We start from the raw sequence: 24599 nt of genomic DNA on the forward strand, positions 1-24599 counted from the left end.
ACACCTTTTGCTGGTGTCCCTCGAATTTTTCCCCTTTGAACATGGGGCTTGGTTTCTGATAATGGACTACATTTCCTGTTGCAAGGTAGATGTTTTCCAGGCTGTCCACCAAGTTAGTATACTCCATGTATTAGGGCTCGTACCCCCTTTTTCCCTTCTTCGAGGGCTCAAATCGGTTCTGAATTTTACCCGATCTCTTTCCCTATGAAGGGTTCATGCTTGCCTCAGCTGCTTCGACCTGAGGCGGTTGGGCAACGCCGGGAGCGGCATTGTACCCAGTGGGTGCCACTCTGTACCCGGAGAATGGGGTCGATGGAGCCGGAGCATATCCCGTCGAAGTGGACCCATAAGCCATCAGGGTCATGAATGGCAACCCAAGGGTTCCATTGGATCTGAATGCTGCTAGAGGTGCTGGATAGATATTTGCTTAATAATGCACTCCGTATCCGGGAAAGGTTTGCGCTGTCGATTGGGTTGCTGGCTACTACCCAAAGGCTTGGATTCGATCCTCCTCCCAGTTGATGAAACCTTGTGCCCTCATGATGAATTCTTCAAGGGTGGCCGCCTTGCTGTCTTGCATGTCATCCCAGAGAGGGGACCCAGCTTTGATTTTGAAATGGAGAGCTACCAGACGTTGTCCGTCATCAACCTTAGTTTTTGAGTCTTCCTTCATGAAGTGTTGGATGTAAGCTCTAAAGGTCTTTGTGGGATTCTGTTTGATGTTGGCCAGCACGCTGACTTCCATGTCCAGCTTTATGGCGGCCACTAACTGTTTACGGAAAGATGACTGCAATCTGGACCAAGATTGGATCGATCCCATCTTAAGTCTCTTCCACCACTCTTTTGTGGGTCCAGCCAAAATTATTGAGAAACATAGGCACTTGCCGTTGTCACAGACGCTACATTCATCAGGTGATTGTAGCGGGACAAGTGATCTTTGGGGTCAGTGTTCTTGGTATAGGCGGGTATATCCGGCATCTTGAACCCTTTGGGTAGCACGATGTCTAGGATGCGCTTGGTGCATGGTTCTTTTCTTCTTCTTCAGAATCAAAACCTCTGTCTTCTTGCTTCCGGACCAGCGGTTCGTGACCTTTTCAAGAGTGACCAGTTGTTCCATGAACTGCCTGGCCATTCCATTGTCTAGGGGGGCTCTCTTGGTCCTCTATTTGTTGAGGTTATTCCTCAAGTCGCCTCCTCGGGGGTGAATCTTTTCTTTGTAGGTCCGCTCCTTTCAGGCATTGAGGTCGTCGCGCAAGTCCACTCGGGAAGTGTTGTCTCTCGAACTGATTGGTTCTCGCTCTTCTTCGTGTTTGCACCCACTATGATCCTTGTTCACGGAGGCACTAGGATAAAAGCATCATCCTTGATCGTCCTGTCTAGGGACGTTCCGGGGCTTAGTACCCTACGAGCACTTTCCCTATGGGTTGTTCGGATGATCCCGTCCAAGGACAGGATTCATCAGTTCTTTCCTAAGGAATTGCCCTGGATTAGCCCTAGTTTTTGGAATGGGATGAGCTCTCTTTTTAGGGTTTGTTTTTTCAACAAGATCAGCCATTTTGGCCTACCCTTTTTCCTGAGCAGGGTTCGTCGGGCTGGCTCCAGGATGTGGGGATGGTCCCGAAGGAGAAATAGGGGTAGCATCATTGGGTACACTAGTCCTTACAGGTGGGATAGGCGGATGCGTTCCTAGGGGAGGAATGACTGAAGGATTGGCTGCCAATCCTTGGGCAACAATAAAGGCTTGCAGAGCCAGGAGGGACTCTTGCATTTGCTAGGTGGCCTCCTGTTGTTCAGCGATCCTGGCTTCTTCATCCAGGACCTGTTGTCTCAAACGAACCTCCTCTGGATCCTCTTGTTTAGGATCCATATCCTTCTCATCAGGATCAATGGGGCTTTTGACCTCGTGATCCTCATACTCCCCTCCATCTTCCTCGTAATAGCCTTTGTCGTAGTCACCCCATCCCCAAAGTTTTGGGAGTCGTTGGGCAAAGGCCCTTGGTAAGGCCCAACCTCAGGTTGGTCTTGAGGAAGTGGTTGATTGGGCAGTGGTCTTCATTGTCTTGTTGTTGCTGGTGACCAGGATCGACCACGGTATGCCTGGTGTTCACCATTTTTATAGATGATCAAGGTTGAATCAAGCTTTCTTCAACTCTCAATGAAAACACCAAAATATTTACCGAGTTTTTTAGAAACTAGAAATATGTTATGAAATAAGAGTTGGAAAGAAAGGATTAGAGATGAATAATCATAGTTTTTACGTGGTTGAGGCATTAATGAGCCTTAGTCCACAAGTCACTAGTATTAGGCTTTAGAGAGTTTTGCCAATGGAGTTTTCTAAAAATTCAGCAGGGTTTTTGCTTACAAGAGAAAATCTGGGATCCTTGCTATAGTGCACAACTGATCCTATTTATAGGTAGTCAAGTAGCTTGGGTGGGACTAATTTGGGCCCAGTAAGGATGTAATTACAATTTACTCGCTAACAGAGCCATAATACAAAGAACGTAACATAATTAGATGTTCTTAATCTGAGCCCATTGGATCGGCTTAGGCGTGGCCAAGCCTTATAGTTGCCCATTGTACGTTGGAATGGACTGGTCCACGTGGGCTACTAAGGGGATCTTGGGGACAGGATCTGTCAGAGTAGTGGAAAAACTGTTTCCTAGGAACAGTGTACATTCCGTGCGTACCCTATTCTGTAGGTTAGTTGAGGAGACCAACTACCAGATTTCGTGGGGATAGGTCAACATCAAGGAAAACTAGGCTTGCCCTATCTAGACGTCTGGTCTGGGTTCATTTACTAATGTCCTGGTTCATTTATCGGAGTCCTGGTTTGTTCACCAGGACCCGAGTTCATTTGCCAAGGTGGACATCGTGATGGTGGAGACCTCCCCTGGGTTCTTGATAAGTTCCGTCTCTAGTGAACAGTTAATCTGCCACCTTAATTAGCATCTCAGAGGATGTAGGTTGCTCGTGGCCGAGAAGATGTGTCGGGCCTGCATCTCATTCCTGGTTCCTTCATTATGCTCGCGCCCATTGAATGTTGTTGGGCTTGATAGTGTTTGGGCTATCAGGTTTTCCTCCTTCCTCGTTCGTTAGGCTTAGGATGGGCCCGAACCTCTTCTGAGGGCCCACAGACCCATTGGGTCATGCCACGTGTCAAAGGTGGAAAACAGTGATAACATTATACATGTATGATCCTGGTTGATATTAATAAATTTTAAAACCCAAATTCTCCGCTGCGTATCTCTGATTTACACATTTAATACCAACATTGTCTGCCCCAAATTGTTAGGCCAATCCGAGATGTCTCCTACCCAACGTGACCAAATCCAGCCACACCTCTCCACGACGAGTCTAGATGACCCAATAAGTCAATTCCAGCAAAGAGCGACCCCCAATCAACCTAACCCAACAAATCCTAACCCTAATTTTGTGGGTCTAGCAAGAAATGAAGAGATTTCCATAGGAAGAATCTAGAGCTCATACATTCATTGGGATGCAAGCAAAGATCATCAAGGTGTAAAATTGATGGGCTAAGGATAGATGAGGTAGAAATCTTACCGATATGAAAAATAGGCTTGGTGGGGCAGCATGATGCTTGAACTTGGTAGAATGCTTGGACTCAACAGACTACAAGGGGCGACGATGTCTTGCACGAGGAAGATTGGGTGAGAACTTCGTCGCACTTCAGTGTGTTTCACAAATGAGATGCCCAATGATCTCCTCAAATGCACATTTAAAGCCTTGAACCCACCACTCCTTCAATCAAGAGGTGTCACACGAGGGGGAAGAAGAAGGAGAATTTGGTGTCGCCATCCTTACTCCAAAATTGCAGTGTGAATGAGGCCCAAGGTTTGCCCTTCACCACTTTATTAAAGAGGCACACCTAGGTGGCTCCCTGCCACCATTGGTGTTAAGATCCAAAAGGCGAGACCCTCCACTATTTGTCGGGAAAAGCAAAATTCAACACCCAAGGCGATTCCTACAAAAGGAAAGGTTCAAAAACGCCAAGGAATGGCAATTCCTGAGCTCGCCACAGCCGGTGCACGAACCTCATGTCGCCAATTACCTCAGTGTAGGTACTAAAGCTTCATCTCGCCAGTCGCCCATGACTCACTATTGTGAAAAGTTGCTAAAAAGGAGGTTCCTTGAGAACGGAGCAGAACATGCGAGTACGGGCTAAGCATCCGTCCCATCCTTGAGAACATGTGGCTAAGGATGATACCACCTCAGTGAAATACAAAACCAATATGTACCCATGCTGCATGAGAATTCAAATGTCTATAAATTCAGTGCAAATAGACGGAACCGAGACAAGCCATCGCTCAAAGAACTTGTTTAGTGATATATGGTAACCATCCATGGGTAATAACCATTGAGAAGTCTTCCATATATATATTTATGTAAACCAGATCTGGAGAGTGGCATATATGGTACAACAAAAATTGTGATGGAATGCAATGACTTTTCAAGTCCTTTAATTTAGTAAACCCAAATACCTAGTTTAATGGAATTAGAATTCCTATTGGAAAAGTCGTTCCAATGATAAAATGCAAACCAAACACTTGAATTGGTCATCTTTAGGAATAACAATTTCATTCCTATGTTCATTCATGTAAACCAAACATTACCTTAAATTCTAATTTATTATGATTAAAGTCAATATTGAGATTAATTGACTCAATATTCTTAATATGGTCAATATTAATTCAGTTACTCAATTGCATATATTGAGTTGCCTAATTTATATATCATTATTGATTATCAAATATTCTGACATCAATTGTGACAGAGATTTTGATGAAAAGTCTCACTTATATAAATATATGGTATCGGTCCCCATGCTCATTGCTCACATTCATTCATTCATAAAGACCATCAAAGAAAGCAAGTGAGAGCTTGACATATCGTTTACCCATTAATATTTTTACTTTTATTTTTGCAAATTTAAAGATCAATATATCAATGGGGAATAGCATCAATGGTGGAGTCACATCTCGATTTGGTAACAACCCTACTAAGTTCATTCCACATATTAGCATTGTTTATATGACTCAGTTTTTCTTACATGCCTCTCAAATAAAAACTAAAAAACACTTGAGTGCAAATATTTAATGAGATCTTTGAATTAGGATATTTTATATATTTATTTTTTTAAGGTATTTTTATAAGGAGCAAAGTCTAAGCCTTTATTTCCTATAAAAATGTAGCCTAACCTATGTAATGGGGCTTTCTCATGAGTAAAGATAAAGAAAAATGAAATTCATATCTTGTCCCTCTTTTCACCTTACTTCTTATCTCACCTTTTCTTCTTCATTGTTGAAATAAAGAGAAAGAAAAACAACAATCATTTTTATTCTTTATTCAATCCCCAACTCAAATTCAATATGCTTGATCCTTTCGTTAAATAAGTTATCAGTTAGATTTAGCCTCAAAATCTGCCATTATTGTTCTTCTCTCACATTTTCTTCCATTTTATCATGTCACATTTTTTAACTAGATAATGTTTTTTGAGGTTGATTTTTTGTTTTCAGCCACTATTTTCAGTAGACACTTTAATTTTTTGAACTTTTGGTTGATTATTGCCATATTTACATCCTAATCATATTCTACACATTATTCTTGATATTAATTTGTCATTTATTGACATATTTTCTACCATCAATGAGATATTCAAGTTTTTCCAGTTTACTATTTTGTTACCAATTTTTTATAGTTAAGTACTTAGTTACAAGTTTGTCTTCTTTAATAATAATAATAATAATAATAATAATAATAATAATAATAATAAAATCATTAACTAGTTATTGATTCTACTAGTTTTAGTTTTGTTACATACCTTTTAGGTCTTATTATCAATTGGGAAAATACCAGTTTGATCTTTGTGCTTTTCCCGAATACGTGATCGACCCCTGTGTTTTGTTAAATGATCCCAATCAAGCACAAGGTTAGTTTCAATGCACCGCTGGAGTACCAAAGTGAGATTATGAAGGCATCGATCAAATGAGTCACGATAAACACTAAAATCATCCATAAAAACCTCAATGATGTTTTCAATATATTCTGAAAAAATGCTCATCATACATCGCTGAAAAGTAACAGGAGCATTACATAACCCAAACAACATACTTCAGAAATCGAATGTACCAAAAGGGCATGTGCAGGTTTTCTTCTCTTGATCTTCAGGAGCAATAACAATCTGATTATATCCCAAATAACCGTCAAGAAAACAATAATAAGGATGACCCGCTAACCTCTCAAGCATCTGATCAATGAAAGGTAATGGAAAGTGATCTTTACGAGTTGCCGCATTCAACTTTCGGTAGTCTATACAAACTCGCCACCCCGTTTGCATTCTTTTTGGTACCAGCTCGTTTTCATCGTTCTTTACCACTGTGATTCCAGACTTCTTTGGCACTACCTGAACTGGACTCACCCATTGACTGTCTGAAATTGGGTAAATAATACCCAAATTAAGGAGCTTCAGTATCTCCTTTTTAACAACCTCCATCATAGGTGGATTTAATCTCTGTTGCCCCTCACGTTTTGGTTTAGACCCTTCTTCAAGTAAAATTCGGTGCATGCACATAGAAGGGCTAATCCCCTTAATATCAGCAATAGACCAACCAATGGTTGTTTTATATTCTTGGAGAACTCTCATTAATTTTTCTTCTTGGACTTGGTTAAGATCTCTTGCAATGATAATTGGAAGTGTCTCGTTCTTCCCCAAGTAAACATATTTGAGATGCTCCAGAAGTGGCTTCAATTCAAGTGTAGGAGCTTGAACAATTGATGGTTGCAATTTCTCATTAGAAATCTATAAATTCATAAATGCAACCTTCTTAAAAGTCTTGTCAAAACCACTATTGAGTGTGGTTATGACATCCATGATCTCATGAGAAAAATCTTCATCGGTCAACACAAGATGCTCTCTCAACGCAACCTCCAAACAATCTTCATTATGCAAATCTAAAACTCGTTGAGAAAGGATATCCAACACATCAAGAGAGTAAACAGCATGTACATCACTTGGATACCTCATAGCCTCAAAAATATTAAATCGAATTGTCTCCCCATCAAATTCCATGGTCAATGTACCGTCATGCACATCAATCTTAGTTCTCACAGTTTTCATGAATGGTCTCCCCAACAAAATTGGAGTGGAGCATGGAATAGATTCATCTTCCATATCAAGAACATAAAAATCAGCTGGAAACACCAATTCATTCACTTGAACTAACACATCTTCTATTACACCCTTGGGATAAGCATTTGACCTATCAGCAAGTTGAATAGTCACCCCTGTTTCTTCAAGTGGACCGAGATTCAATGAAGCATAAATGGAGAATGGCATGACATTGATAGAGGCTCCCAAATCCAATATACAACGCTCAATTCTTTTATTACCAAAGTGCAAGGGATAGTAAAAGTACCAAGATCCTTACACTTGGGTGGAAGCTTCTTTTGAAGAACTACATAAACATTTTCCCCCACACTAACCTTTTCATTACCCCTCAATTTACGCTTATTAGTGCACAACTCTTTCAAAAACTTGGCATAGCGCGACACTTGTTTAATAGCGTCAAGAAGAGGAATATTCACTTCTACCTTTCGAAATGTATCAAGAATTTCCTTGTCAGCCTCTTCCTTTTTAGTCTTCTTTAGTCTGCTTGGGAATGGAGGTGGGATGACAAAAGTAGGCTTAGGGTTTACTTGTGTAGGGGTGGTTGGATTTGGAGGAACATTTTCATTAACTGAGAAATCAACTTGTGGCTTGGATGACAATTTACTGGGCATTGGAGGACTAGGTGGATCATATTGCGTCCCGCTTCACAAAGTTACCGCACTAGCATTCTCCTTGGGATTCATCTCAGGTTATGAAGGCAATTTATTAGACAGGTGAGCTTCCAACCTGTTATATGATGCTGCTAATTGTCCCACCTGATTCTCCAAACTTTTGATGGAAGCTTGGGTGGTTTGCTGAAACTGAAGAGTATTTGTAGCAAGTGCATTGATTAAATCCTCAGTAGAGGGTTTGGCACTTGGTGGTGGAGCAACTTGCGGTGCTTGTGATGGTCTAGGTACAAAATTATTTTGAGACCGTTGTTGCAAAGTGAAACCAAGTGGTCTTGAAGATGAAGACTGTGGAGCAATTTGTTGTTGATTCCCATAACAAAGATTTGGATGATCACGCCAGCCAGGATTATAAGTTTGTGAAAAGGGTTCATAGTACATCTGACGTAATTGACTAGGGAAATTCCCTACAGCATTAACACCCTCAGTTTCTCCCTCAAATAAAGTAGGGCAAGTATCAGTAGCATGCCCCACAACTTGACAGATTCCACATGGCCTCACCTGTTGGCCTAAAGCTAATTGTTGTACCACTGTAGTTAATTGAGCCAATTGTTGACCCAGCGAATTAGCATTAGAGGTGCTCACTTCATTAGCTGATTTGAGTGGTGGAATAGGATCTTGGCGAATGCCAAACTGTTGTGAGTTGGCAGCCATATTAGAAATCAAGCTCCTAGTTGCAGCAGGAGTCTTATCAACTAGTGCATCCCCACTGGCTGCATCAATCATACTCCTATCCAGTGATTGTAATCCTTCATAAAAGTACTGAATGAGGAGTTTTTCACTTATCTGATGATGAGGGCAACTAGCACACAATCGCTTAAATCTCTCCCAATATTCATACAAAGACTCCCCTGTATATTGCCTTATATTACAGATCTCTTTCCTGATGCTTCCAACTTTTGATGCTGGAAAATATCGTTCCAGGAACATAGTCTTCATACCATTCCAGGTTTCAACAGTACCAGGTGGAAGATAGTACAACCACTCTTTAGCTGCATCCTTCAGGGAGAAAGGAAAAGCTTGCAACTTAATTTGTTCTTCAGTCACTACAGCAGGTTTCATACTAGAACAAACAATATGAAACTCCTTCAAATGTTTATTCGGATCCTCACCAGGCAGCCCATGGAAAGAAGGCAATAAGTGGATGAGGCCCGACTTTAGCTCAAATTTTACATCCAACGGTGGATGCTGGATGCAAAGTGGTTGTTGGTCAAGATTTGGCGCTACCAACTCTTTCAATGTCCTTTGCTGGGCCATTGTTCTATAGGATCGAACTGAATCATCAGAATCAGATTCGTTGTTAGACGGTAATGGCACTTTAACCAGATTGACTTGTGGAGCAAGATGTTGAAGAGTGGATTATCGGTGATAGTCCTTAAAGAACGAGAAGCTGACGATGACTCAAGATATTGTTTAAGCCCAAATAACCTTTCTTGGGTATCGTCTTCACCAGACATATACACCTGACAATTCCACAGTAAAATCTAATTAGTCACAAATAAATAAATTTGAATAATAAAGAGAATAACAATAGTCCCCAGCAACAGCGCCAAAAATTTGATGGGTGTCGTATGCCGTATCAAATTTAATTATTGATTTTATTAATTCCTTATACCAACTATTTCAGTATAGTGATAAATAAGGGTCGAACCCATGAGGACTACTATTCAATTTATTATTCAAAATATAAAAACTAATAAAGAAAGGGGATTTAGATTTCAAACTCAAAATTAAATAACATAAACTAGAAAGCAATTAAAGATTGATATTACGATATTAATAAACATTTATAGGTTAACCTCCACCCTCAACAATCATTCTCAATCACTAATAATAAATATCATTCAAATTTCTCAATTAAACTATTAACCCCGTACATAACGCTGAAGCAGACAATTATCTCAGTCTCCCTATTACAAGTAATCAAGGCGAAGCGCTCAATAATTAACTCTTTTATCTAAGCAATAAATCTATTTAACTTAAATAAAGCATTAAGTCCTATGGAGACAAGTTAATCTAGGCAATAAATTAATGAAGCATATAATTCATTTAACCTATGTTCTATTTTTCATCACAATCAACAATTCTTTTGACATAACTATCAATTGCAATTTATCGCATACACTTAGAATCTTAAACCATTAGGTGAGTAGTAATTCTACGATGACAATTGAATAATGTAAAACCTTAATTAGTTGGCCACCTAACAAGAAATCACAAAATTCATAACATTCAATTGGAAAAATAGAAACAATTTAATATTGAGAGAAATTAAAGAACAATATTCATTATAAAATCAACAATTCATGTTGTGGGTTTTGAATTAACCCTTAACCTAAAAAAAACCTACTCCATAATAGTAATCATAATCACAAACATAATTATAATTAAGATTAAAGAGATTAAGGAAAGAAAAGAAACTAGACTGATGAACAAAAGTAATGTATTCTTGTAGTCTTCTCTTCAGCCTTTTCTCAGTCTTTTTCTCTCCTAAACCGTCATAAAAACCTCTCTAAAATTAACCCTAATAATCCTTTATCGTCAATTCAATTATAATTAAAAATATGAAAACGACGTCGCAAGCCGCGGCCTGGAAAATGTGACCCGCGGCCTAGAACAAAATCTGTGCAGAAATTGGTCACGCAGGCAGTGGCCTGAAAAAACTGAGCAGCGGCCTGTTTGAAAAAAAAAATTCTAAAACACCAATTCCATTTAAGTGTGTCGCGGCCTGAATTTTATGAGCCGCGGCCTACCTTCAATTTCTTCAATTCTTGACCTTAGATAGCTTGTACATTGCCGCCACTTCAACATTTCAATCCCGAAAGCCTAGAATACTCCTAAAACTTCATTTTAACTACACTTGCCATCAAAATGTCAGATTTATCATCATAAAATCCAATGTAGAAAATATGTTGTAGAATCACGAAACTAAGTTAAAACTATTAAAAATGCTATCATAACACCATCCAAGCATAGAAAAACTTAACAAATATTAATACAAAAATGACCTTATCAAATACTTCATTCTCAGCTCTTCGACCACTTTTTCCGCTTCTTTGAACTCATCGCATCGCTAACAACCTAAGAATTGATCTTATAATTGAAAATATTTTGACCAGAATCGAGTCTAGGGTACTATTTTGATCCATTTTGTAAAACACAAGGTCCAAATTGTCATTTAACAAAACACAGGGGCCAAAATGATATTTTTCCTTATCAATTTTAGTATCTCATTACTTATAATTAAATTAGTGATTGATTATTGGTTATAGAAAGTAGTAAAATGGTTACTAATTCAGTTTTTGTTAGTTATAGTGCACACTTTTTGGTTCTATTTAGCAATTTTAGTAGCTAGCCTCTAATTTTTTAAGTTCGGAATTAGGTTACTAGTCCTACTTTTTTCCCACTCAATAGAACACCTTTGTTTTAAGCAATTGATTTCTACTTTTTTTTAGTTACTGAGTGGTTATAGGTTATTGAACGTACTAGTTTTTTACTCTATAACACTTTTTAGTTCTTTTGAAACATTATTAGTTACTATTACGACACTTAGTTGAGCCTGGTTACATAACCTATTGATTTGTTTTGCTGGTTGTTGATTCTAATTATCTTTTTGGCAATCTTAGTAACTAGTTTCTAATTTTATAGTCATTAACTGGTTCCTAGTCACTAAATCCACTAGTGTATTACTCAATTTTTGCAGTTTATAATTTGTAATCGTTAATGGTGTTTTTAGTTTTTGAGTAGTTCAACATTAATGATTCTACTATATTTTGTTATTCTATTGCACACTATTTGGTTTTTTTAGCAATACAAATACTTGTTTAGTATTTTTTTTTAAATTAATTTTTTTTAGTTATTGAACCTCCTGGTGTTTTGTTGGTGTTATCTTATAATTCACACTATAATTATTTTAAGTTGGTCACTAATGTCTTAATTCGTGAGTGCTTCTTACTTATTTTTAATTATGCTGCACATTCTTTAATTTTGAATGTTTACTCAATTTTTCGTCAATAACACACTTTTTTATAAAAATGACAAATAATTATTGAAAAAGAAATTAATGAACTCATGATCAAATTAGAATTTTTACTTGATTGGAGTGTTAATGAATCAACCATCCATGAGTCACTCCTTCTAATTATGAGATTTGAACTTAAAAAATAAGAAGAAATGAACCACTTGAGTTTTCTCTAACTCCCTAGTTCATATACAATTTCTTATTAAACAATGAATTATTTATGAAAACTGGTAGTTTGTACATGGATGACCTTCTATTTATATCTATAGATGGGTCTTGTTAAATTTGAATTAAAATACAAATAGTAATAATAATATAATTAATTTGGGAAAATAGTGGCAAAAGTACCCAATGTTTTAAGAAACTAGTAATTTAGTACCCAATCTTTTTTTTGTGGGAATAGTACCTATTGTCCACTTCTGTTGGTATCTGTCGGTACCCGACCCAATTCCGTCTTATTTTGTCTTTAGTTTTTTAAAAACCAAATTTTGAAAAAAAATGTTTTATTTAAAAATAAAATAAAAACAAACTCTGAAAATTAAAAACAAAACAAAACATCATAAAAAAAAACTCCATGAACGACCGAAGAAGACGAGTAGCAGTGGAGGAAAATGGAGGGTGAAAGTTCATATTTTTCCAGTGGATCAAAAGCAATGGCTCGAAGATGTAGGGCTGGGAGTTGATTGCGACCGCGAAAACATTGTGATTGTGGCTTGGAAAATGTAGTCAGAACCTCTTGGATTGAAGCAAATCCTGGGAGAAGATTTCGAACTTGTCGCTTAATGAAAGTAAGAAAGGATAAATTTGTTTTGGTTTTTTTTTTTTTTTTGTATCTGGGTTTTCTTCATCTAGGTTTTCTTCTTGCTTTATGTCAGTCAAAAGGGGGTTGCGATTGTTTCCGGTGGGTGGATCCAGAAATGGCTGAAAGTGGAAGGGTTGTCATTCCAAACTAGAGAAAAAGAATTGAGGGAGAAACTTGAAACGCGAAAGATCTCTTGGAGTCTGAAATACCAAGTCTAAATCGTGGGAACAAGCTAATTATGGGTGAGGGTCATGTTTGCAGTGCTTGTGGTCACCTCCTTAAGAAAGATTGGATTGGTATAAGTTAGGGAAAGTTGGTTTCCATTGTATTTGTAGTTGTACTAGTCTGGTGTTTGAAATATTAGACATTGTGTGATTTTGGTTAAAAAAAAATACCTGATACAAGGCAATGGTGTTTGTTTCAGCTATCAAAGTGCTAGTTTCATTGTATCTGTAATGCAGCAAGTCTAAAATGAATGAATGCATTTTGACAATTGTGCTTGTTCTGGTTAAATTCTGGTCATGTTAGTTTCAGTTCATTATGCTTACTTTCACAGATGCAAATAATAATTTTGATTCCATGGTATCATGTGGAAAATTCATACAAGATGCAAGGTCATAATTGGCACCCAATATGGCAGATACAAAATATAATTGGCACCCAAATTGATAGACAGATGCAAGTCATAATTCATAGACAAAAAAAAGTCATATCAGTTTGCTAAATAACACAGGCTACACAAAATACTTGGCCAAATCACAAAGTCCACACCTTATACATTTGTACACAGATTTAGGCCAAATATGCCTGAAAACAAAGGTCATAAATGACCCAAAACTGTCGTAACAACAAAAGATGACATATACACTATAACTTAGATTCTAAGATGGTGTTGGTTGAGATGAGGAAAATGTTGTTGTTGGTCCACTCTGTCTTCCTCTTCTCCTCTGTGTGTTTTGTTCTTGAGATGCAGTGGCTTGCTGAGAGGTGGTGGCTGGGATGAGGAAAATATTGTTGCTGGTCCACTCTGTCTTCTTCTTCTCCTCTGTGTGTTTTGTTCTTGAGATGCAGTGGCTTGCTGAGAGGGTGGTGGCTGGGATGAGGAAGTTGCAGTTGTTGGTTGTCTTCCACGGGGTCTTTCACATCTCCTAGGTGTGTGTTGCTCTTGAGAAGCAATGGCTTTTTGAGAGGGTGGTGGCTGAGATGATGAAGTTGTTGCTACTGCTGCTACTATTGCATCTCTTGTATTCTTTTTGGCTCTCCTCTTCTGTCTTTTCACAGTGTCTGGATGTGCATTCTTTAGAGGTGGTCTGCCCATTTTCTTGGCAACAACATGCTGCAATCAATAAATAAAAAGAAAATTAACTAAAACATTTATAAAATCATAATTGAAAAGCAAACTAACTAAAAATAGCTGGAGATTGAATACTTGTGTCACTGCTGGATTCTAGCAAGTGACTCTTGAATGACCTGATTGTTTACAATTGCTGCAATGGTTTGGTTGACCAAACCTTATTTTTTTGGTTTCATTGGTGTCATCTTCATCAGGTGCCTTTTTCCTTGTCTTCTTTGGTCTCCCATGCAAGTTTGATTCAGTTGGGGGGTAAATTGGATTCAAACCAGGATCTGGCCACTTATCAGGACTTGGCATTGGTCCAATAACTGCAGCATATTGTGCTTGAAAGTCTTCTTTTTTGTATGCATCAATTATAAAATCATAAATATTCAGATTGGAACTCCATATATAGGCCAATGCATGCCCATATGGTACCCCACTCAATTCAAAAGCTCTACAAGTGCATGTCCGAGTAGCTAGGTTACATGAGAAGCTCTCACTACCAAGATAAGTAACCTGAAACATGTTTGCATCTACTCTAATACATGAACAATGCTTGGCCACATGCTTGTTCTTCTTTATGATATCTAGAATTTTCTTCCCCACAGGTTGCAACCACTTTGCCACACTTTTCCTTTTCTTACATAATATAGACATCAACTAGGACCGAATTTTCTCCAACAAAGTTCCGATGGGCTTGTCCCTTGCATCCATTATGGCAAAGTTGAAACTCTCACATAGATTGTTCAAGAGCATGTCACATTTGACATGCAATCTAATGTGTGACCTTCTCCATTCATTTGGACCCTTCTTCATTAGCCAATCATATGCCTTCTCATTCACCTCCTTCATTTCAGCCATCCTCCTTTTGAAATCTTCTGGTGTTATGGCTTTTGCATAAGCGCACAACTTTTATTTTAGAAGAAGACCTGGAAACTTCTTTTTAAATTTGGCATGTAAATGCATCACACAAAATCTTATCTCAGCACCATCAAACAGGGAACCTAAAGCATTTTCTAACCCATTTTGTTTATCACTAATCAATGTATATCTCCTAGTGTCAATAACCTCCAAATCGTCCTTAAAAAATTTTAAAAAGTAGTTCCTTGTGTCTGTATTTTCCTTCTCGCAAATAGCATATGCGATTGGAAACATGCCATTATTTGCATCAATACCCACAACAGCCAACAACATACCTTTGCAGTACCCTTTTAGGAAACAACCATCCAAGCCAATAAGTGGTCTGCAAGCCTTGAATCCCTCCTGGCAAGCTTTGAGACAGATATAAACTCTCTCAAACAACCTCTTGTCATTGACAATGCTACTTTTGATAATGGATGTGCTCCTAGGATTGTGGTGTAGGAGTTGTTTACAATAATCATCCAAAACTCTATACTGCTCCTTCACAGAACCTTCCAGCATTTCTTTGGCCTTGTTCCTGGTGTTGTAGAATACACAGAATGATGTGTTCGAGAACTTGGTTTTTGCAGTCAAGGTGTTGAAGTTGTTGTAAGTCATATTTGAGTTCATTCTAAAGTCTTCGATGAAATGCTTGGCCAACCAAGTAGTAGTCACTTTCTTGTTGTCAAATACAATGCCACAATTATGCACATCCACTAGTGTATTGACTCTGAATGTTGTGTAGTCTTTTTTCTGCACCCTAGCATACAATGTCTAGCCACAACCTTTCCCTTTACAAATTGCCCTTATCTTCACATAATTATTGGTCACATAAGTGAACTCCTTGTCAGTGCTTATGAAGTGCTCAGTCAGAGCCTCCCTAAGTTGCTCCTTACTAGCAAACTCCAACCCATGTGTAAACTTGAAATCCTTCCAGTCAGTCCTTAGATGAAACTCTTTTTTTCCTCTCTTAACCTCACCTACTTCTTCATCGCTGTTCAAACTCCTTAGATCATCATACTCATATTCACTATCAGATCCCCCTATGTCTTCTTGGTTGCAGGTATCGGTCACTGAACTCCACCAGCTGCTAGGGTGTGCAACAGTATCCCCAAAATGCCTCTTCTCATCCTCATCTAGGGCATACTATTCTTCAAAAAAGTTTAGATCAGGTTGTGTCTCATTAGGCCCTTCACTTCGGCCTAACTTAGGTTGTGGTTCTGTCTCAATAGGCCCTCCACTTTTCCCAAAAGAAGTTTCTGTTTCAAACTCATTTGACCCTTCACTATGGTCGAATTCTATTTTTGTTTGGGTCTCAACAGGCCCTTCACCAATGCCAATTGAAGTTTATGTTTGTGACTACACAACCCCTTGACTTTGCCTAGTTTCAGGTTCATAAAATCTAGCACATTGCCTATTTGTTGGTTCAAACGGCTTCCCCAAAACCATCCACGTGGCCTATATTAATTTCTTGTTGGCCCTCATTACTTGGTTGACTAGTGTGGCTTCCTGGTTGTTTGCCTTAGGCCATGTCTTCCACACCAGTTGGGACATTTTGGGCCTGCTCTTCCTCACTGTCAATATCTACCAAATCAACTATCTCTATACTCGAGTCACTTTCATACTCACCCTCATAATCTTCACTCCAATTATCAGCCTCAACATCTTGATTCCAATCATCTGGCATGTGCATAATGAACTCTTCAGAGCCTTTTGAGTCATCTTCACCAGTTGGCATTGGAAAGTCATTTGCCTCCAACTCCATCATCTCCTCTTTGCTCATCACATAGTCATCTGATTTGGCCCAAACCCTCACTTCTACTTCCACTTCAGCATCATTAGGAATCTTCTCAATACAACATCTCTTAAGTGGAGGTGGAGCTTCATCATTGACCTTATTGGTATCACCACTACTACCAATTTGAGGCACAGAGCCTTGCAAGACAACATACACATCAATTAATACCTTATTTGAATATGTCAAAACAAAAACAGGGTATCCAATGCAAACATTCCCATGTGGTCAGCAAAAACAGCCTACTTTACAGTCCAAGTCTTTCACTTTCACTAGATAAATTTGGCAAAAGTACAAGGTTGACAGTACAAGTACAATGGAAAACATAACAAAACCCGTTAAACAATTCAATTAACAACCATACACATTTAATACCCATTTACCAGTTATTCAACTAAACCTACCCCAAACTTAAACAAACAAGAAAAGACCACGATAAACCCATTTACTTAGGGAAATTTGATTTTTTATGCTTAATAGTGTGGTGTAATACAAAATAATGCTAGGCATTTTTAACATTACAAAATAATGCCAAAAGTTTTGCTAGTGCCCAAAATGCCCCTGTCACAATTCCCCCAATCCCCCTTTTGATTCTCCTTCTCCTTCTCAAACTATCGGTTCAAGCTCTCCCCTGACCGTTCAACTAACCAGACCCATACCATCGAGTCCCAGTCGCAGCCCCCGTCGAAGCTGCGCTGCCCCCCGTCGAAACCCCGCGCTGCTGCCCGTCGTCTCCCCTCTCGCCTCTCGCCTCTTACCGTCCGTCCGTCCTCCAAAACCCACGGCCTCTAGCCTCTCGCCGTCCGTCCGTCATTTTGGGTATCCACGGTTCGAGTTTCTCCATACCCAAAACAAAGGTAAGCTTATTACATTGAATTTGTGTTTGTAGTGATATATTTTAAGATTTTTTGTGTATGGATTAGTGTGGGATTGTTTGTGTGTTTGTAGACTTGTGTTTGAATCTGGTTTGTTTTGGGTATGGATTAGTGTGGGTATGTTGAGAGTGAAGTCTGGGATTTTTGTGGGTCTGGTAAGGTTTCTCGATGGTGATTCGATGGTGGTTCGATGCATGCTCGATAGGGGTTTGATAGGTTAAGCCGTTAAGGGTTCCAAGTTTAGGTTCGATGCTCGATGGGGGCTCGATAGGGGCTCGATGGGGGCTTGATGCATGCTCGATGGGGGGTTCGATGCATGCTCGATGGGGGTTCGATGCATGATCAATGGGGGTTCGATAAGTTAAGCCGTTAAGGGTTCCAAGTTTAGGTTCGATGCTCGATGGGGGTTCGATGCATGCTCGATGGGGGTTTGATGCATGCTTGATGGGTTGGGTATTTGTTGGGTTCGATGGTTGTTGATGTTGGTTCGATAGGGTAGGCCTTAGGGGTTCGATGTTGGTTCGATGGGGTAGGCCCATTATGGGTTCCAGGTTTAAACCTAAGAAATTAGATGCATGCTCGATGGGGGTTCGATGCATGCTCGATGGATTGGGTCTTATGTTGGGTTCGATGGTGGTTCGATGCATGCTCTAGGGATTCGATAGGGGGTTCGATGGGTACTCGATAGGGGTTCGATGGGTGTTCGATATGGGTTCGATGGTTGCATATATGTTTATTCATGGATTTTTCACGCGACTTTGTTTAACTGCATTATTTTTATCTTTATTTTTTTGCAGATGCCAAAGTTTCTTTTACCCTTGACAGATCACTTTCCTGGACGAGTCACATATAGGGGCAATGGTTACTTTAAAACAATCAAGGACAAGTTTGAGGAGCTCGGGTTGATAGAAAGGGTGAAGGAATCCCCTTTCAAACAATTTTTCATGGCTAAGAAGTTAGACTTCTCTGCATCTCTCATACATCAATTAATGTTGTGCAAGATCCAGTGCATCAAAGAGGATGAGTTGCATTTACATTTGGGATCTAGACCCTGTAGATTTGGTAGAGGCGAGTTTGCTTTGGTTACAGGGTTGAACTTCAGTTCTGGGCCATCTGAGACTGATTTGAAGAAACACTTAACTAGTGACCGCTTAATCAAGGAGTACTTTAATGATAAAGAAACAGTGAAGATAATGCATTTGGAGGCTGCTTTAAAAAACTGCACTATAGTTGAAGATGCCTACAAGTTGGGCCTATGTTTCTTTGGTGGTTTCAAACTAACTTAATGCTTTGTATTTGATGCAGTTGATTGTGTTGTCCATGTTGAAGCCCTGGCCTTTGGAGATAGATTATTATAGCGCTCTGACGGAGGGTGATGCTCCCTTGTATCCCGGGTTGGGCCAAGAAGAAGAGGTAGAAACTCCCATTGATTTTGAGAAGGTGGCGGAGATAGCTGCTGAGGTTGCGAAGGCAGCCAATATTTTTGTTGATGGCCCTGATGATGAGGATACCCCAGTCCCCATCGGCCCCACACCCTCAACCCCAGCCCCATCGGTACACCCCAGTCCTGATCAACCTGATTTACGAGAGGTGTTGGAGAGGTTGGAGTGAGTCGAGAGTCGTCAGGATACCATCCTAAAGAACCAGGCAGTCATCATGGATGCTGTCAATAAGATCTTGACATTCGTACAAGATCTTCCAAATGATTCTGATTCCGACTCACTTGACCTCCCAGATGATTTTGTCTCACATGACATAGGCACTCCTCCCCCGATAGTACTCACAGCAAATCATGAGACCCTAGGTGTTGCTATAACAGAACCTGGGGATGTTGCTGGTGTAGAGTTTGAATTGGCCAAGAGGAAAAGACGTAAACCTAAGAAATTTGAAGAGTACACCAACCCAACCAGAAAGAAAGCTCGTTTGGATGCAATTGATGACGTGCCATTAGTCCTCGACCCTCTAAAGAAGCCACTTGCTACACAGTACAGGATGGTCGGCAAGTGGTTACTTGGAGATATTCCAAACAAGACAAAGAGGGATGTCCAAACTGGTGTGTATGGTCCGAGTTGGTTTCTGACGATGAAGACACCACAGTTTTGGATCGATGATGGGGTAAGTAATTTTATTAATATCTGTTATCTGGTATAAACAGTGGGTTCGATAGGGGTTCGATAGGCAGATGGTTTGGGTTCATGGGGTTTGATATGCAGGTGGTTTGGGTTCATGGGGTTCGATAGGGGTTTGATGGGGTTTCGATAGGGGTTCGATGGGGTTCGAAAGGGGTTCAATAGGCAGGTGGTTTGGGTTCATGGGGTTCGATTGGGGTTCGATAGGCAGGTGGTTTGGGGTTCGATAGGGGTTCGATAAGGGTTCGATAGGCAGGTGATAGGGGTTCGATGGGCAGGTGATTGGGGTTCGATAGGGGGTTCGATGGGGTTCGATAGTGGTTCGATGGGGGTTATATGGGCAGATGTTTTGGGTTCATGGGGTTCGATAAGGGTTTTGATAGGCTGATTAATTGCTTTCCTATCATTTTTGCAGCATATTGATGCGGCCAAGCATATGCTACGTAGGCGTCGACAGTTCTATCCCGGGGCGTATCGGCAAGATGTTGTTGTGATGAATATTATGTTCTCACAAGTGGTACCGGCTCGTTATGATGCATATCAGAATGCCAAGGAAGCGGATAAGAAAAGGTTTTTGTGGGATTCAGATGTGATATCAATGATTACGGGAATTGACAATCAATTTCTGGCATCGTGGAAGGGAGTAGACACTGTATATTGGTGCCAGAACTACCTTCAAGCGCATTGGTTTGCAGTTGAAGCCTCCATTTCTACTTGGACTCTGAATGTTTATGATTCGGACGTGACCGTGATAAATGATAAACAACTGTAATCGTTTATGAAGTCATGGTCTACTTTGTTCCCATCGTTGTTATTGCAGTCACAACTTTTCAAGGACGACCCTCGGTTGACGATTCCACCTGGAGCTAAAAGATGCAAAGAGTTCAATGTGCACCGCATGCCAGTTGATTCAGTACCCCAAACCAAAGTCAGGTAATAAAAAGTCTAGTTTTTATTCAAGTTTTTTAAATTAAATTCTATGTAGATTTTGTTACTAATGCAATTTATGTTTTGGTTACAGTGGAGATTGTGGTGTGTACGCCATCAAGCACATCGAACACTTATTGGGTAGGCTACCACTTGACACGATTTGCGATGACAACATGGAGTTGTTCAGAAACAAATGGACAGTTGACTTATGGTATCAGAATTTTAGACATTGAACATTCTCTTGTTGTTATATTTATTTGCTTAAAATCTAGATTATTAAGAAAAAAAATTGAGTCGAGCATCTTTTTATTAACGACAATTAACGACCAAAATTAATTAACGACAATAAAAAAAGAAAACGAAAAATAACCTTCAACTTCAAGTTTAAATAAAATAAAACAAAAAATAAACTCAAAGCCGAGCTTTGCATGAGGACTTGTTGTGGCCACGACCACCACATCTACTGCACTTACGCATTGTAATTGGTTTTTCCCCGCCAGATGGCCAACGGTTTGTCCTTGGTCTTCCTAGCTTTGGCTTTTTTGGCCGACCATCTTGTTGTTTCTCTATGGGTACACCAACTACCATATTCTTAATGTCATCTGAAAGTATCCAGTCATCCTCGTTCCCAGTTGGGTAAATGGTTTCTTTGTACGAATTCCTCCATGACTCAATGGTGTAAAATGGTGAACACAAAGAGTAAAGGTTCACTCCACGCTCTATAGCTGCTGCAGCTGCATGGGGAAAAGGTGTGCCTATGAGCTGGAATACCCTACATGAGCATGATTTCGTCATCAAATTCACCTCAGCATCGCTGTCTCCACCAGTTACATGAAACTCGAATTGACCAAGGGCATAGACATTCATGAACCTTACTTTGTCAGCATTGTTCGATACATCTGCCTCCATCAGGGTGGATAATTTGGTGGTAGTCTTCTCTGTCACACTACGTCATTCAGAAAACCAAGACTGTAGTGTGAACCGAATGAATTCTAAAAAAATTGTAACTGGAAAGGTTCTTGCATCCTTGGTCTTGTTGTTGAATCTTTCAGCGTAGTTGCTTATCATTATATTGTATCATTTTCCAGGAAAGAAAGGACGAGACCACTTATCAAAACCAATTCCCTCCAAATAGGCAGCTATAGGAGGATCCATTCACTTAATAATTTCAAAATGCTTTAGAAATTCGGTCTTCTTCCATGCACGGGCTGCTACCCACATCTCACTGTGACAGTGATCAATCTTGAACTTGGCTTTCACATTCATACTGATGTGATGGTAGCATGCACCGTGGTAGGCATCAGGAAAGACAGCCTCTAGAGCATGAATAATACTCGTATGCCTATCTGACACGAAAGCCAAGTCATCAACGTCCCCAATGGCTTCCTTCAACTTCGTCATGAAATATTTCCACGAGTTGCGGTTCTCACTATCCACCAACCCGAACGCAATTGGATATAAATGACTATTCGCATCCAAAGCAACGACACATAGCATGTGGCCACCGTACTTATTCTTCAAGAATGTGCCATCCACACATATCACAGGACGACAAAATCTGAATCCTCTCCTACAAACTCCAAGGGCAAAGAAGCAATATAGGAAACGACCATCTTCAGTGACAAAATCAGTAATTGTACTTGGATTCTTTTGCTGCAACTTGTGCAAGTAGGATGACAACTAGCAATACGAATCCTCATATGTCCCCCTAACATACGTAAGTGCCTTATCTCTACATCTCCATGCCTTTTCATAACTCATATCAATACCAAAAATTTTCTTCATATCCTCCTTTATGTTGTTTGCCATGTAACTGGTCCCATCAACTGCGTATTTGTTCTTTATGAGGTGTCCAACGACCCACGGTTCAACTTGACGATGACCTTTTTGTCGCACTTCTAGTGAGCATGTGTGTACGCTCTTGTATACCGTGATCTCAAACATGGGGGACATTAGTTGTTTTTTCCCTCTCAGTCTCCAACAACAGTCAGGATCTTTGGATGTGATATACCACACGTCAGTACCCGACTTTTTCACCATATACTCAAAGTTATTCTTCATTGCAAATAGAGTAGCTTTGGTTTTTAAATCAATCTTATCCTCAAAAGTCTTCCCAACATATATTTCTCCCATTGGTCCACCAGATGATGAGGAATGGGTTTTAGCAGATGCCTCAATATCTTCTTTTGTAAACATTGGGGCACTCCATCTGGTGTGATCTTCTCTTGATACAATTTTCTCCCTCCACCTAGTGTTATCTTCTGTCCTAGCAGGTTGATTACTTCTTCGAGCAGGTGCTCGGCGTCCTTGAGTTGGGAGGTGTGCCTATGCAAGAGGCAGTCCTGACTCTTCTTCTACTTGTTGGGCTTGGGAAATGTCTAACTCCTCATTTGAAACATCTGCACTATAATACGAGTCATCCTCGAAACCATCATCATTATCTTCAAAACAATTACCAACTGGATCATCATTCACATAGGGATCGTACTCATATGCCTCAAGCACACCTGTGGGACCTCCTTGTGGTATATCAAGTTGAATAGTAGCCATCAGATCAGTAACTGGAACAAAAGTGCCCACCTCGTTAAGATGCTTGTAACTGCTACCTGCAGGAGATGGATCGACACTGGTCGTGTCTTTTTTGTTCACACTAGGAGAAGGATCTGATATGACATTCTTCTTAACTGGAGTCACACATAAGACTACCCGTTCTTTCAAGCTTATTCCTAAGAATACATGAACTTGACGATCATTCTTCAATTGAACCAGTGCAAATGGTTGCTCGTCGCATACGTATGGCACCTCGAGTTTCAATTCATACACCTCTCTATCCACCTGAAATGTCTCGTGCAGTATGTCAAGTAGTTGCAAGTAAGTGACATCATTCTCTACTGGTATCACTTCACCTTCAGCATCCTTAAAATACCATTTCCTACCATGCATTTCCCAAACACCGTTGTAAGAAACAAATACGTAAACAGTAGAACCTGAAATAAAAAAACACAAATACAGTTAGTTGAAAAACATATGGTAGGAAATGCTATTTTAACGATGCTGAAAAACATGACCATCGAGCCTCCATCGAGCATGCACGAAATAGTGAGAATGCACATTACCATCGAGCTTGCATCAAGTAGGTATCGAGTAACAATCGAGCACAACATGCAACGTAAAAAATGATGTGCCATTGAGCTTGCATCGAGCAGGCATCGAACATCCATCGAGCATGAATGGAATAGTGATAATGCACATTACCATCGAGTACCCATCAAGTAGGTATCGAGTAACCATCGAGTACAACATGCAACGTAAAAAATGATGTGCCATCGAGCTTGCATCGAGCAGGCATCGAGCATCTATTGAGCATTCATGAAATAGTGAGAATGCACATTACCATCGAGTAGGTATCGAGTACCCATCGAGCAGAACATGCAACCCTAAAATTGATGTGCCATCGAGCAGGCATCGAGCATCCATCGAGCATGCATGAAATAGTGCGAATGCACATTACCATCGAGTAACCATCGAGTACCCATCGAGCAGAACATGCAACCCTAAAATTGATGTGTTATCGAGCCTGCATCGAGCAGGCATCGAGCACCCATCGAGCACAACACAAACTCAGAAAATTCCCAGAAAACGCAGATCGACAAAAAACCAGAAAAAACCCAAAAAATGTACAAATATTGCTCAGATATATTCGAAATGCTCAAAAAGTTTAAAGTAAACATCACTAATCCAAGTATTTAAGAAAAAATTGCTTACCCATTAAATTTTTCTCCAAGATTTCTCAACCCTTAATTTGGTCTTGATCCCCCTCTACAAATGGCTTTCTTAGTGGCGGTCCCTTGGTCGATGGGGTTCTACCGTGGTGCTCTTTGTGGTGGTGTGAGGTGAGGTGAGGTGAGTGAGAGTGAGGAAGAAACAAGAAGAAGGAAGAGAGGAGGAGGGAAGAGA

At 39.9% G+C, this 24599-nt stretch overlaps 1 protein-coding gene and 1 non-coding gene across 2 annotated transcripts; one reads left to right on the plus strand and one right to left on the minus strand.

Moving 5' to 3' along the window:
• Positions 1 to 7875: 7875 nt before the first annotated feature.
• On the minus strand, positions 7876 to 9111 carry LOC133792396 (uncharacterized). Its single transcript, XM_062230298.1, has one exon. The coding sequence runs from the start codon at positions 9109 to 9111 to the stop codon at positions 7876 to 7878; it is 1236 nt and encodes a 411-aa protein (XP_062086282.1).
• On the plus strand, positions 8639 to 8745 carry LOC133793314 (small nucleolar RNA R71). Its single transcript, XR_009874763.1, has one exon. It is a non-coding gene; the product is annotated as a small nucleolar RNA R71 (small nucleolar RNA).
• Positions 9112 to 24599: the final 15488 nt, after the last annotated feature.

Source organism: Humulus lupulus, chromosome 7 (assembly GCF_963169125.1).
Source record: "Humulus lupulus chromosome 7, drHumLupu1.1, whole genome shotgun sequence".
NCBI classification, from domain to species: domain Eukaryota; kingdom Viridiplantae; phylum Streptophyta; class Magnoliopsida; order Rosales; family Cannabaceae; genus Humulus; species Humulus lupulus.

What these genes read in the sequence shown, in the direction of transcription:
- LOC133792396 (XM_062230298.1), bottom strand. Translation starts at nt 9,111, where the DNA reads ATGGCCCAGCAAAGGACATTGAAAGAGTTGGTAGCGCCAAATCTTGAC.